Source organism: Gossypium arboreum, chromosome 10, assembly GCF_025698485.1.
Source record: "Gossypium arboreum isolate Shixiya-1 chromosome 10, ASM2569848v2, whole genome shotgun sequence".
NCBI lineage: Eukaryota > Viridiplantae > Streptophyta > Magnoliopsida > Malvales > Malvaceae > Gossypium > Gossypium arboreum.
This window is the reverse complement of record NC_069079.1, coordinates 6,556,161-6,571,266: the sequence shown is the minus strand read 5'-3', so window position 1 is coordinate 6,571,266 and position 15,106 is coordinate 6,556,161. Positions and strand designations below refer to the sequence as shown.

At 31.8% G+C, this 15,106-nt stretch overlaps 3 protein-coding genes across 3 annotated transcripts; 1 reads left to right on the top strand and 2 right to left on the bottom strand.

Annotated features, from left to right (window-relative positions):
- Positions 1 to 387: 387 nt before the first annotated feature.
- LOC108472177 (LOB domain-containing protein 22-like) lies at positions 388 to 1,499 on the top strand. The gene has a single exon (XM_017773683.2). It carries the CDS (start codon positions 574 to 576, stop codon positions 1,312 to 1,314), a length of 741 nt encoding a protein of 246 aa, XP_017629172.1. The 5' UTR covers positions 388 to 573; the 3' UTR covers positions 1,315 to 1,499.
- A 3,514-nt stretch (positions 1,500 to 5,013) lies between these two features.
- On the bottom strand, positions 5,014 to 6,587 carry LOC108470470 (NDR1/HIN1-like protein 13). Its single transcript, XM_017771790.2, has one exon. It carries the CDS (start codon positions 6,182 to 6,184, stop codon positions 5,396 to 5,398), a length of 789 nt encoding a protein of 262 aa, XP_017627279.1. The 5' UTR covers positions 6,185 to 6,587; the 3' UTR covers positions 5,014 to 5,395.
- A 2,999-nt stretch (positions 6,588 to 9,586) lies between these two features.
- Positions 9,587 to 13,338, bottom strand: LOC108473655 (protein HOTHEAD-like). Its single transcript, XM_017775335.2, has 4 exons — positions 12,980 to 13,338; positions 12,043 to 12,421; positions 10,005 to 11,273; positions 9,587 to 9,898 (listed from the first exon to the last, which is right to left on the bottom strand). The coding sequence occupies exons 1-4, from the start codon at positions 13,053 to 13,055 to the stop codon at positions 9,844 to 9,846; spliced, it is 1,779 nt and encodes a 592-aa protein (XP_017630824.1). The 5' UTR covers positions 13,056 to 13,338; the 3' UTR covers positions 9,587 to 9,843.
- Between the last annotated feature and the right edge of the window lie 1,768 nt (positions 13,339 to 15,106).

Sequence of the window (15,106 nt, the reverse complement as noted above, 5' to 3'; positions counted from 1 at the left end):
AAAATCAATTGGCTTTCTCATAAGAAACTAGTGATTAGAAATTTCTGGAAAACAACAGAAGATTGAAGAAACAAAAGGGGCAAAGACTAATGCGAAAAGTGGCAAAAGATAAAAAGTACCAAATTTAGCAAGACATTAATATGTTGAAAAAAAGAGGGTCATTACAAAAATTTCAAAAACTCCATAAAAATAGTTAAGACCATGAATCTATTTTAAGCTCCCATAGATAAACAGATAATGTTTTTAAGTCAAATAGTGTGCCAACTTACCCAATAAACAATCCAAAAATATCCATTGATAACAGAATTTGTTTAATTTTCCTTCACTCTTTGGACCCTTTCTCCTTCATATACCAACCTGTCTTCCATTCCTTTCATTTCTCTCCATCTCTTATTTTCTCCCTTTCCTTTATTCCCATCCCATACAACCCTCCAGAAATAAACATTTTTCTGTAAAAATACATAAAAAATAAATAAAAACAAACAAAAAAAAACTGCACCATCCCCGGCGGCAACGCATCCGATATCTCATTCCCTTTCAAAAACAATAAGCAAAAAAGAGAGAGCCAAAAATATGAGCATTTCGAGAACTGGTAGTAACGGTACAACGCAAGCTTGCGCTGCATGTAAATACCAACGTAGGAAGTGTGCACCGGACTGCATTCTCGCCCCATATTTCCCTCACGATCGGCAACGACAGTTCCAAAACGCGCATAAATTGTTCGGGGTCAGCAACATCACCAAGATCATTAAGAACCTTAACCCTCCCGAAAAGGACATAGCCATGCGTACGATCGTGTTTCAGTCCGACGCACGAGCTAATGACCCTGTTGGAGGTTGTTATAGGATCATTCAAGAGCTTCAACGACAAATCGAATACAGCCAGGCCGAACTTGACCTGGTTTTCAATCAGCTAGCCATATGCCGTGCACAGGCCGCTCAACAACAACATAGCGATTTAACGCTATGTTGCGATATGATCAACCCCCAGGATCCATTGAACTCGTATAACTCCAACTATTATTACGTCCAAGAACCTCACGAGGAACTGTTTGCGGTGAACGATAACAACCAACAACATCAGTTGCAAGAAAACTATGATCATTCATGGGGCATACAAGAATCGACGACAGCATTGTCGACATTGAATATCAAGCAGAGTTTTATGAAACAAAGTGAACATAATGACGTACATGAGGATGAAGTGAAGCATGATTATGGGATAGCTTGTGAAAGGCATGAGATGAAGTTTGAGAACGATGATATAGTTGAAAGGAGGTTTGTGCCATCCACACAATTAGTTATGTCATCTTAATCACATTTTTTTGTTCATTCTTACGAATGAATATGATCCATATTCAAATTAATATAAGAGAGAAATAAATGACATTCACATAAACCCTTTTTTTTTGTTGATATATTATATGGGTGTCTATTTTGCTTTCTTTGTCGCAATGTAGTTGATCTAATTATTTGAAATAATATTTTTCCCAGTCCCAATTCTCTCTCTCTCTTTTAATAACTGGTCATCTTTCTTTATTAGAGAAGACATATATATACCTACGTGTATATATATATACAAATGGTTCTACTTGTGTTATAATGTAGTGTCTGCATGCCTAGGTCTGTGAGTTTCAAGTTGATTATATTAAAAAAAATTAATAGTTTTGTTAACAAAATTAACAAAATGTCCTCAAACCTCTTATCATCTTTTCATCTCTAAGCAGACACCTTTGGGTATAGTAGTAGCGTAATTCAGTTAGAGCTCGATTTTAACTTTAAATTTTAAGTTCAGTATTCAGCTCTAACTCAATTAAACATTTATTTTAAAATAGAATTTTAATAGAAATATAATAGAACTATTTAAACTCAATTAAGTTTATTTATTAATTTTGTAATTAAATTGAATTTGAGCTAAATATGATGACTACTTTAGCAGGAGTGACTTTTCCCGTTAAGGAGAGAGTTTTAGCTTTCCAACTACATGACTTTTGTCTTTACCCAACAATCAGATCATTATGAACTAACGAAGGCATTTTTAAATGCTTATCAAGACTATAAGAATAAATTCTTTTTAAAAAATAAAAATTAAAATGAGTAAAATGCTATTTGATAAATTTAAAATCTAAGTATTAAAAAATAAATGCTTAAAACTTAAGTATTAAATTTAAATATAGATTTTAAATTATAAAATTATATTTTTATTTATAAATATTTTACTTTATTTTAAAAATATAAAATTTTGTATATAAAATTTTCCATAGAATAATATAACATTAAAATAAATAAAATAAATTTAGAATATTCAATTAAAAATATTCTCGGTTAAATGATAAATAGATTTTATTTACTTATTATTTTCATTTTAAAAAATATTTAATTTTAAATTATCAAATATGGAGAAAAATAAATTATTAAAAAAATTCCCTAACTTAAAAGTACATAAATTAGAACAGGCGGTCACGCAAAAGGGTTAGAAATTGAAATTTTGGAATTCCCAAAATGTCAAAATCATGAGTTGATGAGGTGTCCTGTTTGCCAATGACAGTATCTTTCACACGTGCCCTCTTTCATTTATCCTTTTATGCGTATGCTTTCTTAAGATTCATAAAAAAATATTATTTTATACAAAACACAATCATGAATGATAAATAAGTCAGTTATGTGCCAAATTATTTGGAGTTATTTGATACCTAAGTTTATATTTGCTATTTTTACATTAGTTATGAGTTATGACAATCTCATATGTGGTTAATCATCATTATAGCACGCGATAGGTATAAATAAATATAAAAATATATTAAATTAATAAAAGATAAATTATTTGATACACTTTTAATGTTATATTAATAAAGATTGAAGTTTTTTGAAGGTTCAGCTTTGAGTCTTACTAATTGCATTTACGATGTGTTGGTCTCTTTTTCATTATATGCATATGCCTTACGAGGGTCTTGTTCAGTTTCTTTTCAAATTAACCAAATCTTCATCTGTTGTGTATTGTCTTGGTTGAATCTACATATCATTATAATTGGTTAGATATATATATATATATATTTATACTTACACTCACAAATATATTTAAGCGTCAACTATATAAATAATCATCTAACTAATAGCGTGTTTTTGTTTAGATTATTCAAGCTTAAAATTTTTTATTTTAGTCACTAATGTTATTGAAATTTAATATTTTGGCCACTCATCCTCTAAATCACTAATAAAATGTTGATGAATCATTTTCATTTTCATAATAACAAATTTGGCTATCTAATGTTTATTAATACTATCAATTTGGTCTTAATTCTTAAAAGTTCAACAAATTTAACCCTCAACTTTTACGTATTATATCAATTCATTCGACTCTTATAAATTCAAAAATAAAAAAACTTTTAAAAATAAAATGATTTAAAAGTTCAGTTTTTGATAAAAATACATAAAATTTTATAAAAAACTTATAAATAAATGAATATATATATTTATTATAACATTTATTTATTAAAATAAGAATTTTATAAATAAAAAATTAAGGAAAAATATGAAGAAGACATAAGCAGATTCAGGTTTTCTCATTTTTTAACATTAACGACCACCATGTTAAGGTTGTATACAAAATTATAGTATGAGGTTCAAACGGGTAAGAATCAATATCTTTAGATTGTTACCTAGAACAAGTTTGTTGCATTTGAGGTTGTGCTTGAAGGCAGGTATGATTAAGGATATATAGGTAATGATGAAGTCTTGGAGACCCAATAGGTGGAAGACCATGTCGGTAGCTCCACGATAAATTCCTCGTTTGATGGCATGATGAGGGTGTGAAAATCAATGAATTGAGCAAAGGTGGTGCAAAGCATTCGAAAAATTTGACAAAAACCAAGGAACAATGCTAAACATATAATATATAAATTATTATTTATTAAAAAATTAAAGAAAGGAAAAGTTTGAATTTGGTTTAAGTTTGATTTGTGGGTTTTTTTAAAAAATATTTATAAAATTATTATTTTAATAAATAAATTTCATATTAGAAAAGAAAAAATTAGATATTCATTTATTTATAAATTTGTATGTATTTTTATCGAAAGATGGAACTTTTAAATAATTTTATTTTAAAACTTTTTTAATTTTAATTTTAAATTTTAAGAATTAAGACTAAATTGACATAATATATATAGTTATGAGTTAAATTTGTTGAACTTTTAGAATTAAAACTAATTTGATAAAATCTATAAATATTAGATGAATAAATTTATTATTATACAAATAAAAAATATAGCCACATCCATACCCTATTAATAATTGAAATGACTAAAATAATAAAATAATAAATGGTGACTATTTATACCGTTTACCCTAGTAGTAATAATCTAAAAGTAGAATTGGAAGAAATGGTAGAAAGCAGGGAGAATGGGACCCTGTTCTTGAATATCACCCACCACAATAATTGTGTACTCGTCCTTTGGAATCTCCTACCGACACTAATATTCTCCATAATATTTGATTAGTAATTTGCATATTTGTTTTATTCTCTTAATTTTTATATGAAAATTAATACAACATAATTTTTTAAAATCTTGACATGACAACCGCTATCAAACACGTAGACAAAATTAATTTGGGGACACAGGTGCTTGGAATTTAAGCAAAGCCAGTAAGTCATAAATTTTATGCATGAAAAAGTCACTTTTTTTTTTTCTGGCTACCTAATTATTTCTACTTTTTGCATGTGAAGAAAAAGATAAGGAATGTTCAAAATTCCTTTATAATACCTAAGACAAAGTAGATTTAACTTTGTTTACCATTGTAAGTCTAAATTTTTAATTAATTATGTATATTACCATTAGGTACAATCAAATGCGGGGTTTCATTTTTAATGATTATTGTCGGTGGTAAAATGGAAGAAAATAAAATAAAATAAAAATTAGCCTATAGTAAGACTTAGGTGTGGTAAAAAATAATTTAAATCCTAACAAATATTAAAATAGAATAATTTCACATTTATTGTAATGTAATAATAAGAGACTTTTTGCAAAGAAATTAATTTATCAATTGTAGGTCAAAACTCCATAAATTTCCACCACTTAATTACAAATTTTGACACATCTCTTCAATCAAAATTACCCTCTACTGGGAAAAAGATGTAAAGAATTGAACCAAGTTATATTAAGGAGAAGACTATAAAATTTCCCCAATGAACCAAGGACTAAAAACAAAACAAAAGAGCCAAAAAGATAATAAGAAAAAATTATACATCACTGTTTTCTATACCCTATCATTACAATCAATCACCAAATTTACACAAGATATAATAATCACCCAAAAAATGAAAAAGCACAAATTTCTTAAAACAAAAACAACACCAAACCTTTTTCTTCTTCATTCTTTCTAATCCTCAGCTCTCATAATCATAAAGTCCATTTCCAGATCTTAATCCTCAAATCAACCTTACACTTTGCATTAGAAGTTGAAGCTATTGTTGCTGATTTCCCCTTGGGAGCAGTAGCTTTAATCCCTTCACAAGAAACCCTAATCCCAACCTTGGGGGTCTTCAGTGCTCCCATCTTTGCTTTCACTTTAGTGTCCAGCTTTATCTTTAATGGCAGACCCTTCTTGCTCTTCAAACCACTCCTTAACTTGCCAGCTGACGCCTCATCAAGTTCTTGCCTGTTGCTACTTGTTATGGCAGCTTTCAAAAGAGTCGTGTTTTTATTGCCATGCACGAACGAACCCAAGGAACCCTTCCCTATGTCGATCTCGTCGTTTGTGATAAGAGATATGGTGATTGGGTCGTAAATGTAGATGAGCTTTTTGTTAGGGTTTTTGGCGGTGACGTTAAGGTGGATGTTGGTGATGACCTTGGAAGCTGAGGTTACATTAAGGGTCGAGACCTTGAGGGAGGAGACCGTGAAAGTAGGGCGGTGGGGACGGTAAAGGACGTATAAGATAGCACCAGCTATGGCGACTAGGAGGATAAGAACAAGGATAAGTATTGTGGTCCAAAGGCAACAAGAACAACAGCATGAGCGGCGGTAACGGTGGCGCTTGGTTTGTGGACGGTATAGAGGGCGAGAGGCTCCATAGAGTTGAGATTTAGTGGCGGGAAATGACGGGTTGGCGGCAGCGGCGGCGGAGGTGGTGGTGGGGGCGGTGCCATTTGTGGGTTGTTTGGATGAAGGGTAAACCCTGTCAGTCATGGCAGGGAAGAGAAAAAAAAAGAAAGAAGAAAGTGTTTTGTTTTGGTGGGGGAACAGGAAAATAGTAGTGTGTGGAGCTTGCTTTCTTTATGTTACTACTTAAATGATGGGAATGTTGTATAGGCGCGTGTGTTTAGAGAGTGTGATTTTGGAGAGAAGGGAATTGTTTTGGACTTTAAGCAAACTGATGAAAAAGTAATCGGTGGGGTGTCTTTGTGGGTTGAAGCTATTTTGACTAAACAAAACCCAATTAATATAAAATATGCAAAACTGAATTTCACTATTTCGCCTTCCTGCTATTTTGTGTGGTATTTTAATTAGGTTAGATAAAAAAAAAAATAATTCGATTTCATCATTTTTATTAAAAATTAAAGTAAGATAAATTTATTTATATTTTCTGGCCATCCACATAAATTGAATGAAGTGTTAGGAAAAGAAAGAAAAGAGAAGGAAGGTGAGATGGGAAAGTGAGAGACAGCAATGTTGTAACTACAACTAAATGAAAAAGCTATTAGCGACGCGCTTGCTCAGGACAACATGGATTTAACACGTAAGTTGAGTACGTGTGTCTTTCTCATATCTCTTGGTATTACACTAACCAGTTCAGTGGAGATTATGTTTTGTATACAGGCTGGGAACAAACAAAAAAAGTTTTGTACGCAGGGAAAATAAATTTTGTTAGTTATTTAGGGGTTTGATTCGACTGTCACGATTTAATAAAATTAATAATACAAAGAAAATATAAACATAAAATCAAGAGTTAATTAGTTTTTAAAAAATGAAATATTGTGAATACAAATTAAGTATGAAAGTTGGAGATTTGAGACAATTCACACCATAGTTGTGCGAAAAGTGATGGGAGTGGTTGTCTATGGGAATGGGTGGTTTTCTGGACTTGGTTAGAAGGGTCTCGTTACCTAGAAAGATGTGTTGTCATAATAGACTTTTATATTCCTTGAGACAAGTGTCTATCACAATTAGCTTATAAGACTCATTATACTGCCTAAAGGCTGTCAGAAAATGATGTTGCCAAGGCTCAATATAAGAGGTCACAATTGGGTTGTCCTTTTTGAAAATTGAAGTGACAAATTTTCACGGGGACAAGTTGCGTGTCTTAGGAAGCCAAGTGCCAATTTGCTAAGAATCTTTCATTCTATATGATCCTGTCTTGTCCATTAGACAAGTTATATTGGGAAATGATATTGCCAAGGCTCAATATAAGAGGTACGTACTCATGAGGCTGTCCTTTGAAAATTGAAGAGACAATACCTTTGAGAAATGTCTGGTTATACTGCTTGAAGGGGAATAGCCCTAATGGGTTAAGACTAGGAGATGTTGAGTGCAAAAAAAATGGCTCAAAAAAAAAAAAAAAAAGCTTGCCCCCTAATGTAAAAGATAAATTAGCAAAGATTCTCTCTAGCACGATAGATGAGCCAAAAGACTTGTAAGTGCTCATTGTAAGGGCCCAAAATGAATTTGGAAATATATGAAGTCCAAATATAAGACTGCTGATGATGAGGATTTCAAAAATATTTATGAGAATGTTGATGATGCAGGCACATCCCAAGCTACTGCTGTTAGTGAAGATGAGGACAATTTTGAAACATGGATGATTAATAAATCTTTGTACGATGAAGAGAATGTTACCTCTATTCCTTTTAATCAAACCCTTTGAATATAAAATATCCTCCTCCCAACTAGGAGAGGCAAAATTAAATTTCTTTTAGAGATCAAAATTAAATTGTAATTTTTACAATAGAAAAAATATAATTTCATTATTTTGATAGATAATATTTTATAAATTTTAAAAATTAAATTGATTTTTATATTTTTAAAAATTTTAAAAAGAACAAATAGAAAAAAAAAATTATTTTAGGAAGTTGGGTCCTGCCAGCACTTCAATTTTGCCACTGCCGAAGAGCTTTTGAATTCTTCTTTTTATGCTACTACTGATAGTTATAGTTTGTGTTACATTCTTATTTTTATTTGCACATAAAACTAATGTTGAAACTAACATCTTTCTATACAAAGTAAGATGTGTGAGGTTGTTTTCATTTGGATAGGGATTTAGGGGCTGATAGGACTCCACCCTCCTTAAAATAAAAATTTTTATTTTGATTTTTAAATTTTTAAAATTTTAAATTAATAAAGGTAAAATTATACTTTGACCTTTTAAAATGATAAAATTTTAATTTAATCTTTTAAAATTATATTTTAATATCGTAAAATTACAATTTAATTTCAACCTCCTTAAAAAAACTTTTTAACTTCCCCTGCATCAGGAAATTAACAACCCCACAAAAAGCAAAAGAGCAGCACTGATCTTGAGAAAGGCCAACAAGAGATGAAAAAAGCTCCTAGGCTTTTCAACATAGAGGAAGTTAGAAATTTATTATTCGAGTTGGTAAAATAAAAATTTAAAAATTTAGGGTCCAAAGTAAAAAAAAATAAATTTAAAAAGGCTAGAATTTTATAAAAAATAATTGCCTGCGTCCCTACTTTTCAAGTGCGTCATTGCCTTCAACAGGGTTGCCTCCTTTTGTAACAATTTGGTCAACCACAATACTCATGTTTCCAACAAGACAATCAATCAATTGTGGTACTTATAATTTGTAAAATTAAAAACCACTTCAAATTGAAATAAATTTATCTAAAAATGCTACCATTTCAAGAATTAAAAGATATTATAAATTAAAAATTAATTGATTTTAATAAATATAATAATTTAATTACTATTTGGATCAATATAAGATTCATTAATAAGTTATTAAGCAGTTAAAATAATTAATTATAAGTAAACAATTCTTAATTATAAAAATATATATTGTCATAATAAATAACAAAAACAGACAATTTACATACCAAAACGACTAAATATGAAATAATTTCTGATTTAACTTAAACATCAAAGAGTAATCGAAGCTTTAACTTATTTGAAATTTTTGTCTTGTTAGCCCACTTTTTTCTGTAAGACAGTTCTAATCTCAATCTATAGATAACGATATTGTGTACGAAGTTGTTACACATCTATGCTTGTTTTAAACACGACAGTACACTTGTGCAATTAAGTCTGTTCTTTACTCCATCAATATTCTCAACGACAGCCGTTTTTCCTCGTTAATGTTGTCTCAAAGTACCTTCATCTTCTTACCCGACCAATATTTCCTAATCTCTAATTCAGTTAAACTTTGAAGCTGATTACATCTAAAAACACTTTCTTAATCTTTAATTTACATATATAAATAAAGCTCTTGTTGTTAACCAAATAAACCTTTAACTAAACTCTTGATATAATTTTTTTTTTTTTAAAATAACAATAAAAAAGACTTGAATAGTTGATCAATTTGCTAGTGTTTTAGCCTAAATAGATTCGATGCTTCAAAGGTATAAAAAGGATCAAAGTATGGAACCTTAAATCTCTGATTATAGGACACTGAAAACATCAAAAGCAAACACATAGCTAAGCCTAATGTCCGAAAATATTTTTCCCTTTTTTTGACTTCTCATCAATCTTGGCACCAACCATTAGTAGAGCACAGTCAACATGACAGAAAAATAAACAGCACAAATCAAAAGAAAACACCAAATTTCCTATTTCTCTACAAACTTATCACATTTCATTTCCTACTCCCACTACTACCACAAACAAACGCCGGTCCTTACACACCAGCAGCTTTGCCTAGTCTTCGTCTCAAAATCTTGACTCCCATATATCTGCATAAATCCAAAAAGAAAATGAGTGTGTGCCCTTGCCCTACCACTTTTGTACATAGTTGATTAATGCTTTGTGTTACTAATCAAATGTGCCTTCAATGCTTACCTGCCCATCATCAAGACAGTGCCTTGAGGGTTAGTTCCGGGGGATTCACTAAATGTGGAGCCATCCACGATCCGGAGTCTTCTGGTTCCAAGAACTTTGTGGTTAGGGTCCACCACCTTCCCAACAAGGCACCCTCCATGGTAATGCCAGATTGTGATTACAGTGTCTTTGCAGAACTGTTCTAGGGACTTGGTGTCATTAGTATGCTTGGGTATAAGGTTAATGTTAGCCTTGACACTCATGTTAAGAAGCTTCTCTACGGTCGGTTTGTCACACTTGGTGAAGTTCGTGAATCGGTCCGATTGTATAACCTTGGCAGCCATCCGGATCCCATTGACGCATCTGCCTAGGTCGCGGGGGTGGCCGAAGTAGTTGAAGGTAACCGAAGGGTTGTTGTCGATGTTTGTGTTGATTAGGTTGAGGTGGCCAGTGGAAAGGGGCATTGCAATCTTCTCTAAAATGAAACCTCCCTTGAAAGCCTCACGTGGAAGGTCTCGTTTCCTTTTGATGAATTCTTCAATGGCTTGTCGTGTTCTTTGCTTTGGTGGAACTGTTGAGAGTTGCCCTATCTCAGCAGACAACAATCCATGATGACAATGAATGCTGTCCTGGGACTGTCCGAATCCACTGCTAGCTTCGACGTAAACACCCATCTTGGTAATGCCAACAGTTTGTATCAGAGATTGTTCCACAGAACGTGTCATCGGGACGAAAACCGAGTTCATCGGGTTATCAGCCATGCCCTTTCCAACAAACTCATTATGCAACACCATGGAAATGTTCAACCTCTGTAGTTCAGCTTTGGGTCCAATGCCACTAAGCATTAGCAATTGAGGAGTCCCAATTGCACCACATGATAAAATCACTTCACTCCTTCGATTATTAGTCAAAAATGCCTGATGTTGGTTCCCGTTTTCATCTTTGAACATCACTCCCATTGCCTTTGGCCTCTTCCCTGCTGATTTATCGAATAAGACTTTTTGGACAGTGGCATACACTAAAACAGTAAGCATTTTCGGGTTAGCAGAAGCAAGAAGCTCAGCCGCCGTATGACGACGGCCAAATCGGTCGAAAATGGTGCCTCCAACTTTAGTTCCATAGATATGGTCGTAGGTGAATCCATTATAAGGTGAGACCCCAACATCTAAAAGACTGTCCTTGAAGGCATCTTGCCATGGTGCTAGTTTAGGCTGGTGAACAATCTGTTTCTCCACCCATGGATAGGACTCGTTCACTAGCCTAGCATCCCATCCTACTCTCCGTAAGAAACTGCAACATTTGAGCCATAAATTTCATAAAAATAAAAAATAAAAAATTGTATTTAATCCATTTGGTGGTGCTTGTGCCCTAGTAATCATAATCTTAGTAGGGTGTACCAAATTAAATGTATAGGGCAAATAATGAAGTACAAATAAATATCATTGCTTTCTATTTTGGATTCTGTACTAGACCTTACCTAATCATATCTCTGAATCAAGCAAATTAAGGCAGAAGGACCACTCAATATCACATCCAAACATTTAATAGGTGACACAATAAAAGGGACAAAAATTTAAAGAAAAATAAGAATATTTAAAAGAAGAAAAGATGACTTCATTGAAATTTGAAAGGAAGATGGAATCATTAATGGGTTCTTTTTATTTTTCCAGTTTTACAATTCATAACAAAAACCTAATCAATTCTTCTTGATAACTGAAACATCTACATCTTTGATTTTAATTAAAAAGAAAATTAAATGGGATCACCAACTAATTTAAGAATTTTGGCGATATGGGGGACCCTAAATACTTAAATACTTTCTTGTGGACAATACTTAATGATTTTCAGGTTTCACATGTATATAGAAAAGTCAACTATTGTTGGACCAAATTCTCTTACATTTGAACTTTTTTCTTCAACATCAGGATAATTTACAGTCACTTTCAGAGATCATTAGGACCTTAATGCAACCATATTAAGTTAAAATGTAAAAAAAATCAAACAAGAAACTCATATGAAACAAAAAAAAAAAAAAGGGGAAGAGGAGACACTAACATACTCTGAGTTAGCTCTGGTATAAAAGCCAGCATTAATGCAAGTGCCACCACCCAAAACCCTAGCCCTAGCATTAATAACACCATCGGTGGAAACGAAAGGTTGGGAAGCAGAGGTTGGGGAAGTGTCAGCCAAGGCGATGTGGAAGTTTCTGAGGAAGGAGACGTTGGCATTTGAGAAGGGAACACCACCTCTCTCCAACATCAATACACTGAAGTTTTGAGACAGTGTGGCTGCTAAGGGACACCCGGCTGTGCCACCTCCCACGATTATGTAGTCGTACCTAACTTCATCGTTACTCGATGATGAGAACGATGACGATGATGAAAATGAACTCGCCCTTTTGATGAACGGGTACCGAAATTCGTAGAAATCCCTCGCACCTGAATTAATTTTGCAGCAAAATTTTCAAATTGTTTATACACATATTTTGTGACGTGCTATACTTTCGTCACAAAAAAAAAAAAAATTGGTGCTTTCCGTCGCAATCCAACACCTAGTGAGAACTATTAGTAGTTTAATTGAAACTATTAGTACTAGAAAAAATGAGCGATTATGAACATAACTGATAATTCATTTCAAATGAAAAGACTCAAAAAAGAAAAAAGAAAAAAAGAAGAGGTTGAAATGAAAAGATATCTAACTACCCCATTTAATTAAAAGGAAGTAAATTGTAGAAAAATAAAACAAAAGGAAAATGGGGGATCACAGTTGACATTAATTTCTTCCCAAATTTTCCAGAAACAAAATGCATATTATATTGAAGAAGGAACATATGTAAATAAAATTATTTTCAGATTGTTTTCTCACCTATAGATTAAGAAAAACTATATATACCCAAAAAACGAAACAAGAAGGAGATGATTATATATATATATATATATGCAGAAACGTTGGAGAAAGATGGAAAAAGAAAAAGAGATGAGAGAAGAAGGGAAAACCTTGAATAGATGAGAGAGTGTTGAGCCAAAGAACCAAAGAGATAAAGAGCTTCACCGCCCCAACAAAAGCAGCCATTGAAAGGCCTCAGCACAACAACAGAAACTCAGAGCCCCCAAAAAAAAAATATATTAATAACTTCCAAAGATAAACAAGTTCCAGTATGTGGCTTTCACCGGTTGGCCTTGTTTTGTGTGTTTAACACTCAGATAGTTATATATATATATCTACACACACAGAGTTGAAGCCTTCAAGAGTCAAAAGCTGATCAATGATGGATGAATATAAAAAAACCACCAAGATACAGTATGGCTAAGCAAATACAACACAGATTATATATATAATAATGAGAATATATATATATATATATATATATATATATATATATAAGGGTATTGCAACCAACAAGGAATGCAGCTATCAACAATATTTAAAGCTCACTGAATCAAGAGGGTAGCTGGTGTAAGTCATTAATGGTGAAATTAATGTCACAGTTGGAGTAGGAGAGAAACCTTGGCCTTGCATTTGGCCCTTGGGTTTAAACATCCTAACTAATTAATTTTTAGGCCACCTCAGGTAACCCCTCTCTCTCTCTCTCTCTCTCTAAATTAAAGAAAAAGAAAAAAGGTTGTCTAAAAAACAAGAGACCAACTCTTTTCTACACATTATAAACAAGAGACCAACTCTTTTCTGAAATATCACTTAGAAGTTATGTTGTTTGTTTATGTTAGGGTTCGAGATTTTTAATTATTCTTTTTAATAATATCGTTTTTAAAGTTCGAATCCGTATTCTTTCTTTAATAAGAGAGAGATATTAAAGCGAAAAATTTTACTTAAGGGTGCAATATGTAATTTATATAGTAAATTTAAATCTACAAGTAATTAAGTTATTGATAATAAATATGAGTGATGGTTGGATAGTGTGGAATTTGGAAACTAAATTGACAGTTAGAAAGAACTAAAGGAGGATGATATGATTAAAAGTCAAAACATTCACGAGGGCCAAATAAAATTATTAAGCTTTTATAACTTTATACTATACTGAATTAGAAATTAGAAAATTGAAAAGGATTGTTAAAGTTAGTGTTTCCACATGAAAGTCTTGGCCTTATTATTTCACAACTTGGGGTACCATTAATGTTTTCATCAAAATCATTAATTTCAACATAACCCATGCGTATAAAATAATATTTTTATTTAATTAAATTATTTATATTAAAGATTTTTACCAAAATTCGTCCACAAATTAAAGTCATTAGTCTAAGTAGGAGTATTAATTAGGATTAGTTAATGGAAATATTATTGCATTCCAATAATGGAACACTCATTTTAGGACACTTTAGCATAGCTATGCCATCCAAAACAAAATGTATCACAACACTACTATTATTTGTTTCCTACTTTAGTTAACATATAGGGTTACCATCTAAAAAAATTATTTACGAATTTTACAAAAATTAATTAATTTATTAAATTTTAATCATCATTTCTATTATACACATAGCTTTAAATAAATGGTTTTTGTTAATTTATTTATATAAATTATTGAATGTATATTTTAAAAAAGGTGGTTGAATTTATGCTACCCATACCATTAATTTCACTCATAGGACCTTGGCTCATTATGTTGAAGCATTTGACAGCTCAATAACTCTGATCACCTGTCTCATCCTCAGCCCCTCTCGGTTCCGTAAACATACATCATTCAATAACCTTACCCCAACTTTTACACTTAGGGAGCGAAATGGTGATTTCTCATATTAGTTTTTTTTTTTATAATTTCCCTCTCCTTATGTAATTAATCTAACATGTTTTTCCATAAGGCAATCAATGTAATTATAGTTTTCAAGGTAAGCTTTCTCTCGTTTCCAATCTAATTTAGTTTTATATTATTTGTGCAGGTATTTGAAGTCTTATTATCACAAAAATTACCACGTTTTGCATTTGTTCTATTATTGTTCGAGTAAGAGTTAAAACAAGTGCAAATTATCATAATTTTAATTGGTATCAAAATTTAACTTCAGACATATTTGAAGGAGATTTTAATTACGGTTTGTAGTAAATTTTTTTTTTTAAAAAAAGGTTGTTCTATCTCACGTACATTTTTAGTGATTGAAGCACTAGATTCA